Genomic DNA, 18,206 nt, shown 5'->3' with positions numbered 1-18,206 from the left:
TCTGTAGGTATACATATGCATATCACTTTTATATAAGGATGTAAAAGAAGATAGCACTTCTCTCTGGGGAATAGAGGATCGTGGGTCTGGGGTAAAAGGAAGGGTTTTTAGGCACAATTTTTTGTGCTATTTGAATTTTTGCCATGTTTGTGTTATTTTTTCATAATTGAAAGAAGGTTTACAATAATTAATTAAGTCTGCTTCTTTTTTCTTTTTAGGACTCAGCCCAGGAGAGTGTTATTACTCGAGATATTCATCGTACATTTCCTGCACATGATTACTTCAAAGATACTGGAGGAGATGGTCAGGAATCGCTCTACAAAATCTGCAAGGTAGTGTTCTCACCTTTACTTTTTCTAACTTATTTTATAGGAGCCCAATTTAAAGATTTTTTTCAGATTTTCTTTCTATATTCATGTCTTATTTGCATTATACTATATTCTCTGCTTTATACCAGATCTGGTAAACTACCAGATCCTCAATACTGAGCCTGGATGGTGACCTTTTTTGCTGCTTGTTCCAGCCTCACTTTGCCTCTCCTAACAGGAAAAGAACAGAAGGTCCTCGCAGACATGTTATAATGTCTGAGTCCCAGATGACTACTCTTTTGACAAGATATGTGGCAATTGTCTCACTTTTTTAACAATAGGCAGATGTGAGAATCAGTGTAGGCCCTGTTGTTGAATACTGGCAGGTTTATTGATATACTCAGATATGTCACAGTATACATCTTTGTGCAGTTCTTACATCTCAATTTGAACCTTTCTTCTCCCTCATTTTTAGCAGGCCTAGAAAAAAACTGCTTCCTGATTTGCAGTGAATGTGCTGTGCTTAGAGACCAAAGATTCTGTCTTTGTCAGTGGAAAATAGCCAACAAGTTATTAATTTCTCAAGGTTAAAACAGAAATGCAGGAACAAAGTATGGTAGATGTATTCAAAGTGTTTTCACAGTGTGTTAATAAATAGTAAATTACACAAAAACCAGAGCAGAATGTGGAGAAAAGGAAACAGCATGGCTATTTGTAAGCTACATAATCAGTCCTTGGATAATCAAATTTAACCATTTTAAAGAGCAGCAAAGATTTGCCAGTAGGTATTTCATTTTATATTTACTGTCAAAAAAAAAAAAAAGAAAGAAAGAAAATCCCACTCACAAGCACTTGCCTACATACGCTAGCCAAGTACAGTTGATTAATTTTGCAAATGGCACCATGTTCATTGAAAGCCTTCATGTACATTGGTGGTTTTGTCCTCTTCCCACTCCTCTATATTTTTTATCTTCTTTCTCTCTCATTTTTTTTGTTTAATGGTTTCAGAGTATTATAGATATACAATGATCAGAAATCTATTTTGGGGATGCTGGAGAGGTAGCTCAATGGTAGAGTGCTTTGTTTAGCATGCACAAGGCTTGGATATGATCTTCAGCACTGTAAAAAAGAAAAACTATTTGTAATGATATTATTTAGACCTAGAAACTCATAAATAACTGAAAATCTGAGCGTATACCAGTCTGTGGAAGATGATACATCTTGTCATTTAAAAAATACTAAGGCAAGTATGGTTGTGCACACCTGTAATCCCAGTTATTCAGGAAGCAGAAATAAGAGAATCATGGTTCAAAAGTTATGAGAACCTATTTCATGGAAAAAAGCTAAGAATCCAGACATGGTAGTGCATGCCTGTGCTCCAGTTTCTCAGGAGCAGAGATAGGAGTATCGTAGTCTGAGTCCAGCCCAGGGAAAAGTTCAAGGCCCTGTCTAAAAAGCAAACTAGAAAAGCAAAAGAACTGGTAATGTTGCTCAAGTGGTAGAGTGCTTGCCTAACAAGTGTGGGAGACTCTGAGTTCAACCCCCAGAAAAAAGAAAAGAGGGAGGGAGGGATTGAAGGAAAGAGAGAGGAAGGGAAGGAGGGAGGGAAGGAAGGAAGGATGGGAGGAAGGAAGGAAGGAAGGAAGGAAGGAAGAAAGGAAGGGAAAAAAATCAAACTATTGGACACCATATTACTAAAATTTTTTTCTTTTCTTTTTTTTTTTTTTGTGGTACTGGGGCTTGAACTCAGGGCCTTCATCTTGAGCCACCCCACCAGCCCTTTTTGTGATGGGTATTTTTGAGAAAGGGTCTTGCAAACTATTTGGACAGGCTGGCTTTGAACCACAGTCCTCTTGATTGCTGCCTCCTGAGTAGTTAGGATTAGACGTAAGCCACTGGTGCCTGTTTTTGGAATTCTACAGGCTAATTAACTTTGGTTTATGTTTATATATATTTATATATATATATATATATATAGAGAGAGAGAGAGAGAGAGAGTGTGTTATAAAGTATATGAGTTATAGTTACATAGTTCCTAAGTTTATTAAGAAGGATTTGGCTTTTGGCATTTGTAACAGCATTTTCTCCCCTAGCATTTAGTATATGTTCAGCTAATCAGTGACTCTTAATTTTTCTTTGATCAATACTATTTTTTTTGTATGATTAAAAAAGATGGTTCTGTGTTTTTATAGCCTCTTATTATTTGGTTCCATTTTAATAAGAATAGTACATACATTATTACATAATTTTTAGAGTTGAACTGTCTGAAATGCTACTAAACTCAAAGATGAAAGTTAAATGATTAGCACCTTTACATAGTTGGTATCCTTTGCTTTGGTGTTAACAGATAATCGACCTTGAATTCATTAGAAAATAGTACATTCACACACTTCACTTAGCCATTTTAGAAGTTCTTTCTGAGTGAAGAACATTATAAAATATAGATCTAAGTTACTTCAATATTGGCAAGTAGCTTAAATTGCACTAAAATTTAAGAATATGTAGAAAAGAAAGAAAAGCGAATTCAGGATAGTAAATAAAAGTTGTTAAGGCTTTATATATATATATATGTAAGTTTTACAGTAATTTCTGATAACGTAGGTGATGTATTTATCAGCATTTGCTGGGGTCCTATTGTGTAGAGCACTTGGTTTTTGATTGATCCCATGCCTTCTACTCTTGATCTGTTCTTACTTAGCAGTCTGGTGCTCATGAGAGGAAAATTTAGTTGTTGGTATAACTCAAAAATAGTATTGCATAATTATAACTAATATAGGACAAAATATTCCTCTCAAGATTCTCTAGCTACTTCCCTTTGCTTTTTTAATCCAGTCTGAACCACAGTCTTTTCATTTTATGATTCTCATCCTGCAGGCCAGTAAGTTATTTATGTGTAAATTAAAGGCCACTGAATGTCATATACCTTCTCTAACATTTTTATTCATAGAGTAATATCTAGCATGATGCCTCACATTCATCAATATGCCTTTGAGTTTCCTTTCTAAGTACCCTGAACAGAACCAAATAAACACTAATGATATCTTGGTCTTACGTTAGCCACTTTGTCATATTATCTGTAAATAAGGATAGTTGCTTTTTCTTTACCAATTCTTAGTCTTTTTCTTGTCTTATTGCACTGACCACAAGTTTCAGTGTAGTGTTAAAATGAAGCAATCAATGAGAGTGGAAATCCTTGTATTTATAGTTTAAAGGAAATGCATTTAATGATTTACCATTAAGAATAGTGTATCTTTATCACATCAACAGCACAATTATAGACCTTTTTAAAAAATACAGTACCTTCCATATATTATAATAATTTCACATTGGCAAAATACTTTCACATGTATTTCCTCATTTATTTCTGACAATTCCTCAATCAATAGAGCCTGTGCCAGAGTTATAATTATGCTGTGCTTTTTAAATTGAGCAGAAATTACTAGGAGAATTTCAATTACAGTAAATTTAGAAGTCAACCATGGTTTTAAGGATACAACAGTCTGACTTTGTAGTTGAAGCTTTTTGTGACTGTAGTGAAACAAGAAATGATCTGAACTGTCAGATTAGAGGAAGACTATTAAAAATTGTCAAGTTTTAATGACCCTGTCAATTCCAGTTTCGTCTCTTAATACCTTTTTCAGAGTAGGAGGAAATCGAAATGGTTCAAAGCATCTTCTGTTGTCATAAATTTATATGAGAAGAGTTGAGATGAAAGTATAATAATATAATTCATAGGTTTCTGTAATTGACAGTTTTCTACAAATGAAAACATTTAGTCCTTTCCTCCTTCCCTCACTGTTTTTCCTGTTAGTTAGTTCAATACCATATTTTATTTTATTTTTTTTTTTTGTTTATGCTACAAATATTTATTGAGTTCTTACTATCCCAGGCAAGGCCTTAAGAATAAAGCAGAGAACAAAACTGACACATTCCCAGCTCTCAGGAAGTTCTGGTTCTAGTCAGGGGAAACAAACAAGTAGCTAGAGTACAAATAAGTAAAAAATATAATTTCTAACAGTGGTACATGCTAGGAAGACAAGCAGGCAGCATAATATTACAGAAAGTTGTGTTGTGAAAAGGGGCTGCTTTCCATCAGGTGAGGCCTTCTGAGGAGATGACATTTGAACTAAAATCACAAAGTGAGGCAGATCAGGCCAGATGATGCCCGAGAGACCTATTGAAGGTCCCAGGACCTGAAAAGAGTTCTTTCCTCAGCATCCTTTGGGCTCTTCTTTTCCCTGTTTACCATGTTCACTGATGCCTGTGAGTTATGTCAGAGACAAGACAGATTTATTTAATGCTCTTGAGGTGCATTACAGTGTCTTGGGAACTGTCCCCTCAACTTGAGTATATACAGACAGCCCAAATGGAAAAGGGCCTACCCAAGGACCAACTTGATTTTACCTTTTGTCTTACAATAGTTCCTTTTTCTTTTTTTTTTTTTTTTTTTTTTTCATTTTTCTTTTATTATTCATATGTGCTCAATACCATATTTTAAAAGAGTGTCCTTGGGAGATGGCAGGATATTTTACCACCCCAAGTATCTTTACCACTTTTCTAGTTTACATATGATATAACATATATTTCAAGCTATGAGGTGGCTAGATACCATTTAAAGGACTGAGCATTAGGATATCTGTTTCTGATTTTGATTCTTGATCTAAGACTTTTTAGATTTCCTCCTTGGTAATGGTGTGGAGTCTCATAAGATTGTTTCAGTTCTACTTTACTGATTCTAATCGTTTCTTAGCTGTTTTTCTTCTAAAGTATAATAGATACATACAGAATTTAACAGTTAGGCCTGCACCAGTTATTAGCTCTGATCTTAATACCAAAACTGTAAAGCTCTAACTGGAAGACTTTCCCTGGCTTTCTGTTAATGTGTTTGGATCTGCCACATCAAATGGAGTTCAGGTAGTGATTTACTTTTGGATATATATCGCTTAATAAGATGTGAGAGCAGTCAGTGGTAGTCATCAGCTAAAATATTATTTACAACAATAACAAATTAAAGTGACTTCTGGCATACAATTTAATTTGTGCATATTGCTTTTTCTAATTTTCTGATTAACACAAGTGCTTTCTGAAAAAGAGGCTGCTGCTGTGCATTTAATGGGAGAGACTGAATATATTACAGAGACTGAATATATTCACGTGGATTAATAATTTGATAGTAAAATAATTTGTAGGAAGACACAAATAAACTTAACCCCTGCCTTATCAAATACTTTCATTAAAACAAAATTGGATTTGTTATAAAAACTATAGCATTTAAGATATTACTTTGATACTAATAATGAAGCTGTTGTATAGTTTTAAAGAATACAAACTATCACTGATTATTAACATGAAATATTTTATTATTTATATTGTTTTTTAGACTTTGGGCATTTTTATGGCTATGAAAATGAATTATTTTTCACTGAGTAGATAGTATTTTAATGGAATTTTCTAACTGTTGAACTACTTGACTTTTCTCAGTGTTAGAAGGATGGTATTTAAACAGCAAGTGAATCTTACAGTATCAGCATCATAAGTGAAAGTCAGAAAGCTATAAACTATTTTTTATCAAACTAAATACTAAAATGCAACAAGAAATGACCTGTATTCCCTGTATATATAAATGTCCCTGTAGAATGTAATAAAGAGAAGGGCACCAGTAGGTCTTCACCAGAATACTTGTCTTAGACAAGGTAAGTTTTAGTTACTTTTTTCCTGCGACAGCTAATGCAATATTACTGGGAAGATAGACCAAGGACGTGCTTAGAGGCCTGACAAAATTAGTTTATCTTTGATGATTTCACCCAAAGTTTTATAATAAAAATTCTGGAAAGAAATTATTTTAATTTCAGTGTTTATGTAAATTTTTATTCCAAATGATTATTTGAACCTCTTATGGGGGATTACCACCATTATTTCTGTAGTGCTTAGGACCTTTAAAGGTTTAATAAGACTAGGGATTTCTAATAATAATGAATATCATGCTTACACACTTTGTCTTTATTATAGCCAATTATAAGAAGAGTATTTTTATTTTTGAATTTATTTATTTTTTATTTTTGAATTAAAGTTCTCAAATTCATAAAGGATAGTTTCCTTAAGATCACTCTTATACCTGCCATCAGTTTAAAAAAAACTCTTATCACAGTGTAATGTGTAATATACATATAAAAAAGTACACAGGTACTCGGGGTGCATAACTCGTGAATTTTTTCCCAGTGAATCCTTCTGTGAATGCACATGAGATGAGATACAGAATTTTATTTTATTTTATTTTCCTTTATTGTTGTGATGGGTGGGGGTACATTGTGGCATTTACACAGGTTCTTACAATGTATCAAATATATCATACATGAATTCACCTCTTTAACCACTCTCCTTCATCTTCCTCTTCCTCCCCTGCCCCCCTGATTCCTGGAGTAGTTTCAACAGGTATCATTTTTGCATTTACTAATGTGTACATATTTTATTGCACTGTATTTCTTCTACCACCTTTTTCCAACACCTCCCTGCTCCCACTGGTGCCAGCCCTCCCCTCTGAACAGGATTTGTTCTGCCCTCCTCCAATTTTGTAGGAGAAAAAAGAGAAAAGGTAAAACAAAAAACATGACATTTTAGCTTGAGATAAAGGTGGCTATACAGGGAGTTTCCTTGTGATACTTCCATGTATGAATGTGTTATAACCCCAATTGATTTATCTCCTCTTATTTTCTTCATTCTACCTTTGTCATGGTAGTTTCAGTCAGTTTAAGATTTCTGTATTCATACTTGTATAGTGGATATATCAACCCTATTCAAGTTCTTAGTTTCCATAGCCCTCTTGTGCATGACCTCCCCTTAGTGTGACCAGGGTTTCATAATATTGCTGCATTTGTTTTAGGTCTGTATTCCACAAACGGGAGAGAACATAGGTTTTTTGACCTTCTGAGCCTGGCTAACTTCACTTAAGATGATGTTCTCCAATTCCATCTATTTACCTGCAAATGACAAAATTTCATTCTTTTTTGTGGCTGAGTAAAATTCCTTTGTATATAAGTATCACATTTTCTTAATCCATTCTTAGTAGTGGGGCATCTTGGCTGTTTCTATAGCTGAGCTATTGTGAATAATGCTGCAATAAACATGGGTGCGCAGGTGCCTTTGGAGTAACCTGAGTCACATTCCTTTGAGTATATTCCTAGGAGTGGTATTACTAGATCATATGGCTGGTCTATTTTTAGTTTTTTAAGGATCCTCCATCCTATTTTCCATAGTGGTTGTACTAGCTTACATTCCTAACAGCAGTGTATGAGGGTTCCTTTTTCCTCACATCCTCATCAACAATTGTTATTGTTTGTGTTCTTGATGGTAGCCATTCTAACAGGAGTAAGATGGAATCTTATTGTGGTTTTGATTTGCATTTCCTTTATAGCCAGGGATGGTGAACATTTTTCATGTGTTTTTTTAGCCATTTGGACTTTGTCCTTTGAAAAGGCTCTGTTCAGTTCATTTGCCCATTTCTTCATTGGATCATTAATTTGGGGGGAGTTTAGTTTTTTCAGCTTCCAAGGTACAGAATTGTAATAGCACCCCAGAAGTCTCACTTCATTTTCTCTGCTGTTCATTACCTCCCGCAAGATGTAGCCACCATTCTGATACCTATTATCATGTTTACACTGCCTCTTTCTGAATTTTAAATGGACTCAGACAATATGAACTTCATTGTGTAAGATCATGAGATTCATCTGTGTTGACTGAATTCATCCATTTTATTGCAGATAGCAGTAGTGTATTATTTTCATTGTTACATAATGTTCTACTATATGAATGTACCATAATTTAGTGTCCATTTTGATCTATTCTTGGTAGGTTACTTGGGTTGTTTGCAGTTTTTAAAGGTTGTGAATAATATTGCTAGGTACGTTCTTATATTAATGTTTCAGTACACACACATATATGCATTTCTGTTAGCCGTATATTTAGGAACCATATTTCTGGGTCCAAGGATACACACATGTTCAGCTTCAGTAGATATTGCCTCATACATTTTGGAAGTTTTCCATTTCCATTAGCAGATGTGTAAGATTCCAGTTACTCCATATTATCACCAACACTTGGTAAATGTTAAGTTTTCACTATTGCAGTGGCTTCAGTGGTACCTTATGTGGTCTCAGGTGCATCTCCCTCATGACTGCTAAGGATGACACCTTTTACATGTTTGTTGACCCTTATGAGATCCTTTTTTATGACAAAACTATTTGTCTTTTGCTCATTTTCACAATTGAGTTTTCTCTTATTAATTTGTAAGAGGTTTTTCTATGTTCTGGGTATGAATCCTTCCTACAGTATATCTGTTCCAATGTTTTTCTCTATGGCTTGCCTTTTTATTCTTTTAACGGGAAGCTATTAATTGTAAAGAGGTCCAATTTCTTAATCTTTTATTTTTTTTTCCTCGGTATTGGGGTTTGAACTCAGGGCCTAGACCTTGAGCTGTTCCATCAGCCCTTTTTTGTGATGGGTTTTTTCAAGATAGGGTCTCACAAACTATTTGCCCAGGCTGACTTTGAATCATGATCCTCCTGAACTCTGCTTCCTGAGTAGCTAGGATTACAGGTATGAGTCACTGGCACCTGGATCTTTTCTTTTCTTTTTGATGGTACTGTGGTTTGAACTCATGGCCCTGCTCTTGCTAGGCAGGCACTCTACCACTTGAGCCATGTTACCAATTGTTTCTCTTATTTTTTCAGATAGAGTCTTTTGTTTTTGCCTAGGTCCAACCTCAGACCATGCTCCTTCTATACTTATGGCCTCCTACATTAGCTGGGATCACAGGTGTGTGCCACCATACCCAGCTTATTGATTGAGATAATAGGGTATTATCACTAACTTTTTGCCCTAGCTCCCCCTGAACCACAGTCTTCCCATTCTCTGCCTCCCAAGTAGTTGGGATTATAGGCATGAGCCATTATTTCCCTGCCTAGTCTTTTCTTTTATGTTTAATGTTTTTGTACCATATTTAAGAAATATTAGCCTAACATAGTCATGAAAGTATCCTGACATAGTACAGAAATTTTATTCTTTTGCTTTTTACGTTGAGAGCTATGATACATCCACAATTGATTTAATTTGTAAGGTAGAAGTCAAAGTTCATTTTTCTCCATAGGTTCATTCAGTTGATCCAGTCTTACTTTTAAATAACTACTTTCCCCACTGAATTGCTACATCATCTTTATCATAAATAAGGTCCATGTATATGTGCCTCTGTTTATAGACCACTGGTCAGTGTATCTATCTTTGTATCGGTGCTGTACTAGTACAATTGTAGCTTTATGTCAGGTACTAGTAAGTTGATTATTTGGTAGTATTAGGCCTCCAATTTTGTTCTGCTTCAAAATTGCTTTTGCTAGCTTGGCCCTGCATATTTCCATGTTTTAGAGTCAGCTTTTCAGTTTTTAAGGAAAAAAAAAATACTTCCAAGGTGTTGATTGGGATTACACTGAATAAGCAGTTGGTCAATTTTATTAGGGTTTTTTTTTTTCCCCAAAGAACCAACTTTGGCTCTTTGACTTCATATATTATATATATTTGTTTCTGAATTTCATTAATGTATCTGCTCTTATTTGCTTCCTTTATTTCCTTTGAGTCTAATTTTTCTTTTTCTTTTTTTTTTGCTAGTTTTTAAAGACAGATGTTTAACTCAATGATACTTGAGCCTTTCTTACGTCCTAATAAAAACATCAAAGACTATAGATTGCTCCTAGATACTACTTTAAGTACCTCTTTCCAAGCATCTTTCATTTTCCTGAGCTGACACTCTAATTTTTTTAATCAGCATAGTTGATACATAATTTACATATAATAAACTGTATCTATTTTAAGCATACAGTTTGATAATTACTGACAAATGTGTGCACTTGTGCACTCGCAATCATAATGTCAAACATTTGTCACTACAAAAAGTTCTTTCGTGATCCTTCAGTCACTCTCACTGCTTATGCTTGTCTGTAATCCACTACTTATCTTCTATCACTGTAGATGTTTACATTTTCTAGAATTTAATGTAAATGTGTCATGCAGTATATATTCTCTTGTCTGTGGCTTGTTTCATGTAGCACATACTTTTTAAAATTTATCCTTGTTGAATATTTAATTAGTGTGTTTTTAGAATTTTGGAGTGATATTCTATAGTACTCTCATCAGTTTCAATAAGCCATGTTGAAATATTTTAAGGTTAATCTCTTATAAAGTCTGATATCTGATCAACCTATAAATTATTTCTCTTGTCTCTTAATTTTTATTTGTTCATATTCTCTCATGCTTGATTTTTTTTTTTTAAGTTTAGCAAGGATTTATGTAGCAAAACAAGATAAAATATGTCCTGGGTACATTTGTACCTTCTGAGGTGGGAGATTCCAGCTTGAACCCTTACCTAGACATGTGGTCAGGTTACCCAGCAATCCTTAATCATTTTTCTAAGTTCCCAAGCTTGGAGACAATGGGTTTTGGGAGGGGTGTGGTCTGTTTCCCCAAACACGGAGTCAGGGGGCCTAGAATGAGTCTTACTATTACTTAAAACATGGAAACAGTGGGTATAACACTTAGGGCATTACTTTTTGTATAAGGAATTACCTTCTTTTCTCTGTGTTACTCATCTAGGGAGATTGCAACTCACTTAGCATCTAAAAGTGGTGAGGGTAATGAAAGTAGTACTTGCTGCTGTTAGGGACTTTTTCAGCTTTACTTCCTGCTAAAAATGTTTTCATTTTCTGAATCTGGCTTTTGAAATTTTAAAAATTATTTCTAATTTCTCTGTTGCTTCATCCTACCTCTCTTGCCTCATTTTCCTCCTAAATGACTTTGGTCCCTTTTAATTTTAAATGGGGTTTCCCAGGGATTAAAAATCCCTTTTATGGCTGCTTCTTGCCCAGAAAGGGCATTGACCCTGCCTAGCAAAGGAAAACCAAGAGGTGATGCGGTAAATTCAGTTGGTGGGCTGCCAGGAACAGGATCAGACAACACCAGGAGTATATCTGTGATTAGTTACTAGAGTTCATTATTAAGTTTAATTCTGTCCTTTAGTTGATATCCTAGCATATCAAAATACTGTTCAGGTTGCTTTATAAGAAGTTGTACTTCTGTAGAATGTTACCAGAGAATAGTTATGAAGTTTTATAAGGAAAGTACAAAATAAAACCAACTAAAGTAAATATTTAAAGAAATTAACTTTTTAAACAGATAAGTACTTATTAGAATAGTTATCCATGAGTTTGATTATAAATGCTTTCTAGAAGAATCCAAACTGTGGATGACAAGACCTAACAGTTGGGCACTGGTGGCTCACTCCCTATCTCCTTGGGAGGCTGAGATCTGGAGGATCACGGTTCCAGGCCAGCCTGGGCAAATACTTCTCAAGACCCTTATCTCCAAAATAATCAGAGCAAAATGGATTAAAGGTGTGACTCAAGAGGTAGAGCACTTGGTTTGCAAACATGGGTTGGACTTCAAATCCCAGTCCCATCAAACAAACAAACAAACAAACAAACAAACAAACAAAAGGCTTAGAACAGCCATGGTTAGAATATTTGAAAAATGTTTAGTATTTGACAAAACAATGTAGTTATTTCTATTGTATACACCTTTTTTTTTAAGGATAATTATGGTTGATAGCCTTATTGCATGACCATCAAACTCTCCTTATTATCCTCAGTGTAAAGAATACAGGCTATATATTATATACAGATATAACCTGTATTTATAAATTCCCATTTAATTTTGTATTTTAAGAGTAAGTGAATAAGATTTAAGTAAAGTAATAACCTACTTATTTGCAAATATACCTTCTAGGTCCTTTTAATTATTAGAGTGGCGCTGCTTGAAGTACAGTGTTTGGACATGTCTAATTATCTTCACTTTTAAAGATGATACTTATGATACAGTTAGAAGCACATGAATACAAGCTTTCAAAAGGCCTAGAGTATTATTGCCTACAATAAAGTATTATCACACACACAAAAAAAAGCTAGCACCACTAACAACTTAATTTGAAGAACACCAGCTTTGGTATTTTTCTGAACTTTGTATTCTAGAAGTCTTAAATACTTGGGGAAGGTAAATGCATTTAACATTCAAATAAGTAATCAATGATTAGCATTGTAGCGATATAAAAATCCTTTATATATTAATTTAACTTTTACCTTTGGAATTAAATTAAAATTCTCTGGCTAGGTAGGATAATAGGTGTATAGCACTGATGAAAATAAAACATTAGTCTTCTTACAAGTGTAGGAGACAGTGTAGTGACCACAAATAGACTTACTTCCTGATGTACAAGCAAATCTCACATATAGAATAATGCTCATTTAGTCAAGAAAAATGGATGTAAGCCAGGTTTTAAATCATCCCTGATTATTTTTAATATAATGATAGACCTCATACATGAAAAATTCTAAAGGCTCTGGATGATGTTATTTTTTGCCAAAATAGACTCAGGGTTTTTTTTGTTTGTTTGTTTTGTTTTGTTTTTCTGGCATGAATATGGAGTATGACAGATCCCTTTAACCTTTAACCCCCTTTTCTCTGAGGTGCTAGGGGTTAAATCTAGGGCCTTGTATGCTAAGTATATACTTACCACTGAGTTACATACCCTAACCCCATCCGTTGACCCATTTTTGATCCTTTTAGGATCTCAACTAAAAGCTTGAGATATTTACTAGAGACTCTCCAATTCCTGAAATGTTTGCTTTATTTTAATCAACATTCTTGCTAACTGGTTTTCCCAAAAGTTCCCCTTCTGAAAGATGTCATTTAGTTCCAGCAAGTAAATAGAAGTGATCAGTTTTTCATAATGGTTTCCTCAGATTTTTTAGTATACAAGTTGTAAATTAATAGTTCCAATTTTCTATAGGAAAAAAGAATATGTATGGTTCTCTTTTCTACAATAGGATATAGAAGGTGACAGATTTGCATACTGATAAATCTTAATTCTCAGAGTAACAATTTTATTTCATTTTCTTCCTTTAAATCATTCTAAATTATCCATTTTAGAAGAATTGTTGGAGGACAATTTTGCTGTGAACAAGGCAAGGATGTGCTTTGTTGCCAGAGACAGTTTTTTCTATAATTATTCAGAACAGTAAGTATGTGTACCAGTACATACGAATACACACACACACACACACACACACACACACACGAATCTTTTTTTTTATTGTTTTATTATTCATATGTGCATACAAGGCTTGGGTCATTTCTCCCCCCTGCCCCCACCCACTCCCTTACCACCCACTCCGCCCCCTCCCTCTTCCCCCTCCCTCTTCCCCCTACCCCTTCAATACCTGGCAGAAACTATTTTGTCCTTATCTCTAATTTTGTTGAAAGAGAATATAAGCAATAGTAGGAAGGAACAAGGGTTTTTGCTGGTTGAGATAAGGATAGCTATACAGGGAGTTGACTCACATTAATTTCCTGTGCATATGTGTTACCTTCTAGGTTAATTCTTTTTGATCTAACCTTTTCTCTAGTTCCTGGTCCCCTTCTCCTTTTGGCCTCAGTTGCTTTTAAGGTATCTGCTTTTGTTTCTCTGCATTGAGGGCAACAACTGCTAGCTAATTTTTTAGGTGTCTTACCTATCCTCATACCTCCCTTGTGTGTTCTTGCTTTTATCTTGTGATCAAAGTTCAATCCCCTTGTTGCATTTGCCCTTGATCTAATGTCTGCATATGAGGGAGAACATACGATGTTTGGTCTTTTGGGCCAGGCTAACCTCACTCAAAATGATGTTCTCCAATTCCATCCATTTACCAGCAAATGATAACATTTCGTTCTTCTTCATGGCTGCATAAAATTCCATTTTCTTGATCCATTCGTCAGTAGTGGGGCATCTTGGCTGTTTCCATAACTTGACTATTGTGAACAGTGCTGCAATAAACATGGGTGTGCAGGTGCCTCTGGAGTAACCTGTGTCTCAGTCTTTTGGGAATATCCCCAAGAGTGGTATTCCTGGATCAAATGGTAGATCAATGTTTAGCTTTTTAAGTAGCCTCCAAATTTTTTTCCAGAGTGGTTGTACTAGTCTACATTCCCACCAACAGTGTAAGAGGGTTCCTTTTTGCCCCGCATCCTCGCCAACACCTGTTGTTCATGGTGTTGCTAATGATGGCTATTCTAACAGGGGTGAGGTAGAATCTTAGTGTGGTTTTAATTTGCATTTCCTTTATTGCTGGAGTTGGTGAGCATTTTTTCATGTTTTTTGGTCATTAGAATTTCTTCTTCTAAGAAAGTTCTGTTTAGTTCACTTGCCCATTTCTTTATTGGGCAATAAAGTTTTGGAAGAATTTAGTGTTGTTAAGTTCCCTATATATTCTGGTTATCAGTCCTTTGTCTGATGTGTAGCTGGCAAATATTTTCTCCCACTCTGTGGGTGTTTTCTTCAGTTTAGAGACCATTTCTTTTGATGAGCAGAAAGCTGTTTAGTTTTATGAAGCCCCATTTATCTATGCTATCTCCTAGTTGCTGTGCTGCTGGGGTTCCGTTGAGAAAGTTCTTACCTATACCTACTAACTCCAGAGTATTTCCTACTCTTTCTTGTATCAACTTTAGAGTTTGTGGTCTGATATTAAGATCCTTGATCCATTTTGAGTTAATATTGGTATAGGGTGATATACATGGATCCAGTTTCAGTTTTTTGCAGACTGCTAACCAGTTTTTCCAGCAGTTTTTGTTGAAGAGGCTGCTATTTCTCCATCATATATTTTTAGCTCCTTTTTCAAAGACAAGTTGGTTATAGTTGTGTGGCTTCATATCTGGGTCCTCTATTCTGTTTCACTGGTCTTCATGTCTGTTTTTGTGCCAGTACCATGCTGTTTTTATTGTTATTGCTTTGTAATATAGTTTGAAGTCTGGTATTGTGATCCCTCCAGCATTGTTCTTTTGACTGAGTATTGCCTTGACTATTCGTGGCCTCTTGCACACACAGGGATCTTAACAACTCAAAGTTGAAAAACTTTACATATGGTTGTGTGAGTGAATATGGGTGTGTTTAGGAGTTAACTTCCTATTCTGCCTTTGCTTACTTCAAAATCATTTGCTATATTTATTAGTATCACTATAGTCATATAGGAGGGATTATTTTGAGGGTTTTCTGTCCTCTTTTATATATATTAATAGCATAGACTCTCTGTGAGTCAGAACTCAACTGAGAAGGTGTGATCTTACTTTAAAATACAGATTTTCTTCTGAGACTGTAACATTGAAAAGGTCAGGTTAATGAAGCTGGAGTCCTGAAAGAGAATCAGTGATCAGTGATTTGTCATGCTCTTGAGAGTGCCTGAAGAGATTTTAAAAAATTTTTTCCACGTGCATGATCCCAGAAGAGCTTTTCTTGAAATAGCTTTATAGTTTCTGTGGCACATATAGGCTTTCAAGTGAAAGCCTATTTGAAGCCATTACACTATTACTAAAGTACAGAAAAAGGAAGGGTAGGTTATGAAGAAGATAAAAATAGATAAAATTAGAATAAAAGGATAGATGTGAATTGTAAGGGTTTGTTTTATGGTCATTCTTTTAGAAAACGGTGTTACTCTTTGAGGAAGAAAGGAAAGATTTATTTCTAAAACAGAGAGGAAAAGATAAACTGCAAAGAAAAAACACAAGGAATCTTCAAATAAAATGACATTCATGTTTCTTCTTCAATGTATGATTTTTTTCTTACAATTGATACCTATTCCTGTACTAGACTTAAATGCCTAAAATATCCTAGGCAATAAGCTCTTTTTATTCTTGAGTGAATTGTTTATGTTACAGAATTATGGAGATTTATCTCCTGCTTACTAATTGTTAGGTAGTTGGAAATATCTTTATAATGCTTAAGCCTCCTCCTTAAGAAGACCTTTTCCTGCTTTCTCCCCTAGGGAGAATGAATCTAAATTGCCCTCCTCCTCCTTCCCATCTGTCTAAATCTTAGTTGCCCATCTCATGAAGCTTGTTCTACCCACTCTGTCCACAGTGATTTATAGATTAAAATAAAGCTAGAGATCTTATGTGCAAAATGAGCGCTCTAGTTAATAAAATTGTATTGTGTCGTGGAATTTTAAGTAAGTAGATTTTAGGTGCTTTGTCATACACAAAAAGGTAACTGAGATAATAGATTTGTTAATTTACTTCATTGTAGTAATCATTTTGCTATCTATCTTGTTATAAACCTCAGATATATGCAATAAAATTCATTTAATATTACTCTACAAAATTTATATTATTATAAATGGTATTTTGAACAGTATCTGATTAATTTCATCCAAGTTTTTTCTGCATTGTGTTCAATCTTTGAGGGAAAAAGCTGTCTCTGACATTTTCTTTTTTTTTTGTAGTAGTCACATAATACTAGATACACTATGTCAATATAATTAACTCTATGAACTTGACTTGGTGAAACAGTTAATTGAGATCCTTTGAGAAACCCATCACCACTATAGGATTTAAATATGTAAGAAAGAATTAGGGGAAATGCCAGTAAGAGAAAATAGGGAGGAAGATGGGAGAGCCATTAGAACACAATGCAGTTCTATTCCAATGGGAAAAAGAAGGTTAGGCAAAATGTCCTAATGAAGAGTGTACTTCTAAGAAAAATTTGACAGAACCAATGGGAAAACTTCAGCCTACATTAACCTATGAATTCCCTCTTCTTGTAGAAGCCAGCCTGCCTTAATATTAAATTTTAATGTATGTAAACCTAAAAAGAGGCCTTAATTCCTGCTATTTCCTTCCTTTATTAAGTACTTTATATTCATAAAATCTTTTTAGGTTTTCTTTGTTTCATAGAGTTCCTGAGTGGTATTCTCTTCTATTATATCCTTGGGAAAAAAAAATCCAAGAATGGAAACTAAATACTCTGAGTAGTTCTCCATAATCATGTAGCAGTTCACTTGTAACAGGGACATCAAATAATTTTTTAAGGATATGGAGTCTAGTTATTTTACATTTCTTTTTTCTAAAAAAAAATGTCAGTATACTTTTAAATTGTTGCCAAGGGCCTTTTAAAAAATGTTATATGAAAAGAAACTTACATCTAGGCCTTTTGCCAGCTTTGTTAGACAAGACCATTGCTTTGCAGCTGAATATTTGCGAGTACATTTAGCCTTCTACATTTGTCTCTAGTGTTTAGATTATTTCATATCAGTGAATCTATTTTTAGAGTTTATGTTGATACTCTCCTTGTTACCAGTTTATAGGACAAACTTAAAATCTTTTTTAAGCTCAAGTTTTTATTAGATTCAACCATAAAGTGATACTATCAATTGTATATGGGTATATATATATGTATATATATGCATATATTTGCATATATTACATATTTTTAACAATTTCAAACTTAGAGAAAAGTTGCAAACACAGAATTTTGTTTTACTGGCCTATTTTGAGAGAGATTTGCCTACATGATGCCTCGCTGCCCCCAAATACTTTAAGATGTTTTCTTATAAGCAAGGATATTATCCCAGATAAACATAACACAATACCCAAACCAGCAAATTAACATTGAGAAATTGCTACTACCTAAGCCTTAGCTGTAACTCAGGTTTCACTGAGGATCCAAATAATGTCCTTTATAGAAAAAGGATCCACTTCAAAATCACTCATTTCATTTCATTGTCATGGTCTCCTGGATTTCTTTCATTCTGGAATAATTTCTTGCTGTTTCCTTCACTTTTGTGACCTTGATACTTTTGAAGATTATAGGCCACCCATATTTTAGAATGTCCTTCAATTTGGTTTTGTCTGATGTTTTGTGATTAGATTTTTTTTTTTTTTTTTGTGGTACTGAGGTTTGTACTCAGGGCCTTCACCTTGAGCCACTCCACCAGCCCTTGTGAAGGGTTTTTTTGAGATACAGTCTCACGAACTATTTGTTTGGGCTGGCTTCAAACT

General features: G+C 34.6%; 1 protein-coding gene across 9 annotated transcripts in view; it reads left to right on the top strand.

Moving 5' to 3' along the window:
- The window catches only part of Rabgap1l (RAB GTPase activating protein 1 like), a 750,530-nt gene that overhangs the window by 446,464 nt on the left and 285,860 nt on the right, over positions 1-18,206 (top strand). For all 9 annotated transcript variants that reach the window (XM_074047408.1, XM_074047407.1, XM_074047406.1 and 6 more), the window contains one exon: positions 219-332. In XM_074047408.1, the coding sequence (XP_073903509.1) occupies positions 219-332 (114 nt within the window). The remainder of the gene's footprint in view (positions 1-218; positions 333-18,206) is intronic.

This window comes from Castor canadensis, chromosome 11 (assembly GCF_047511655.1).
Source record: "Castor canadensis chromosome 11, mCasCan1.hap1v2, whole genome shotgun sequence".
NCBI classification, from domain to species: Eukaryota; Metazoa; Chordata; class Mammalia; order Rodentia; family Castoridae; genus Castor; species Castor canadensis.
The sequence above is the reverse complement of the archived record's forward strand: the minus strand, read 5'-3'. Positions and strand labels throughout refer to the sequence as shown.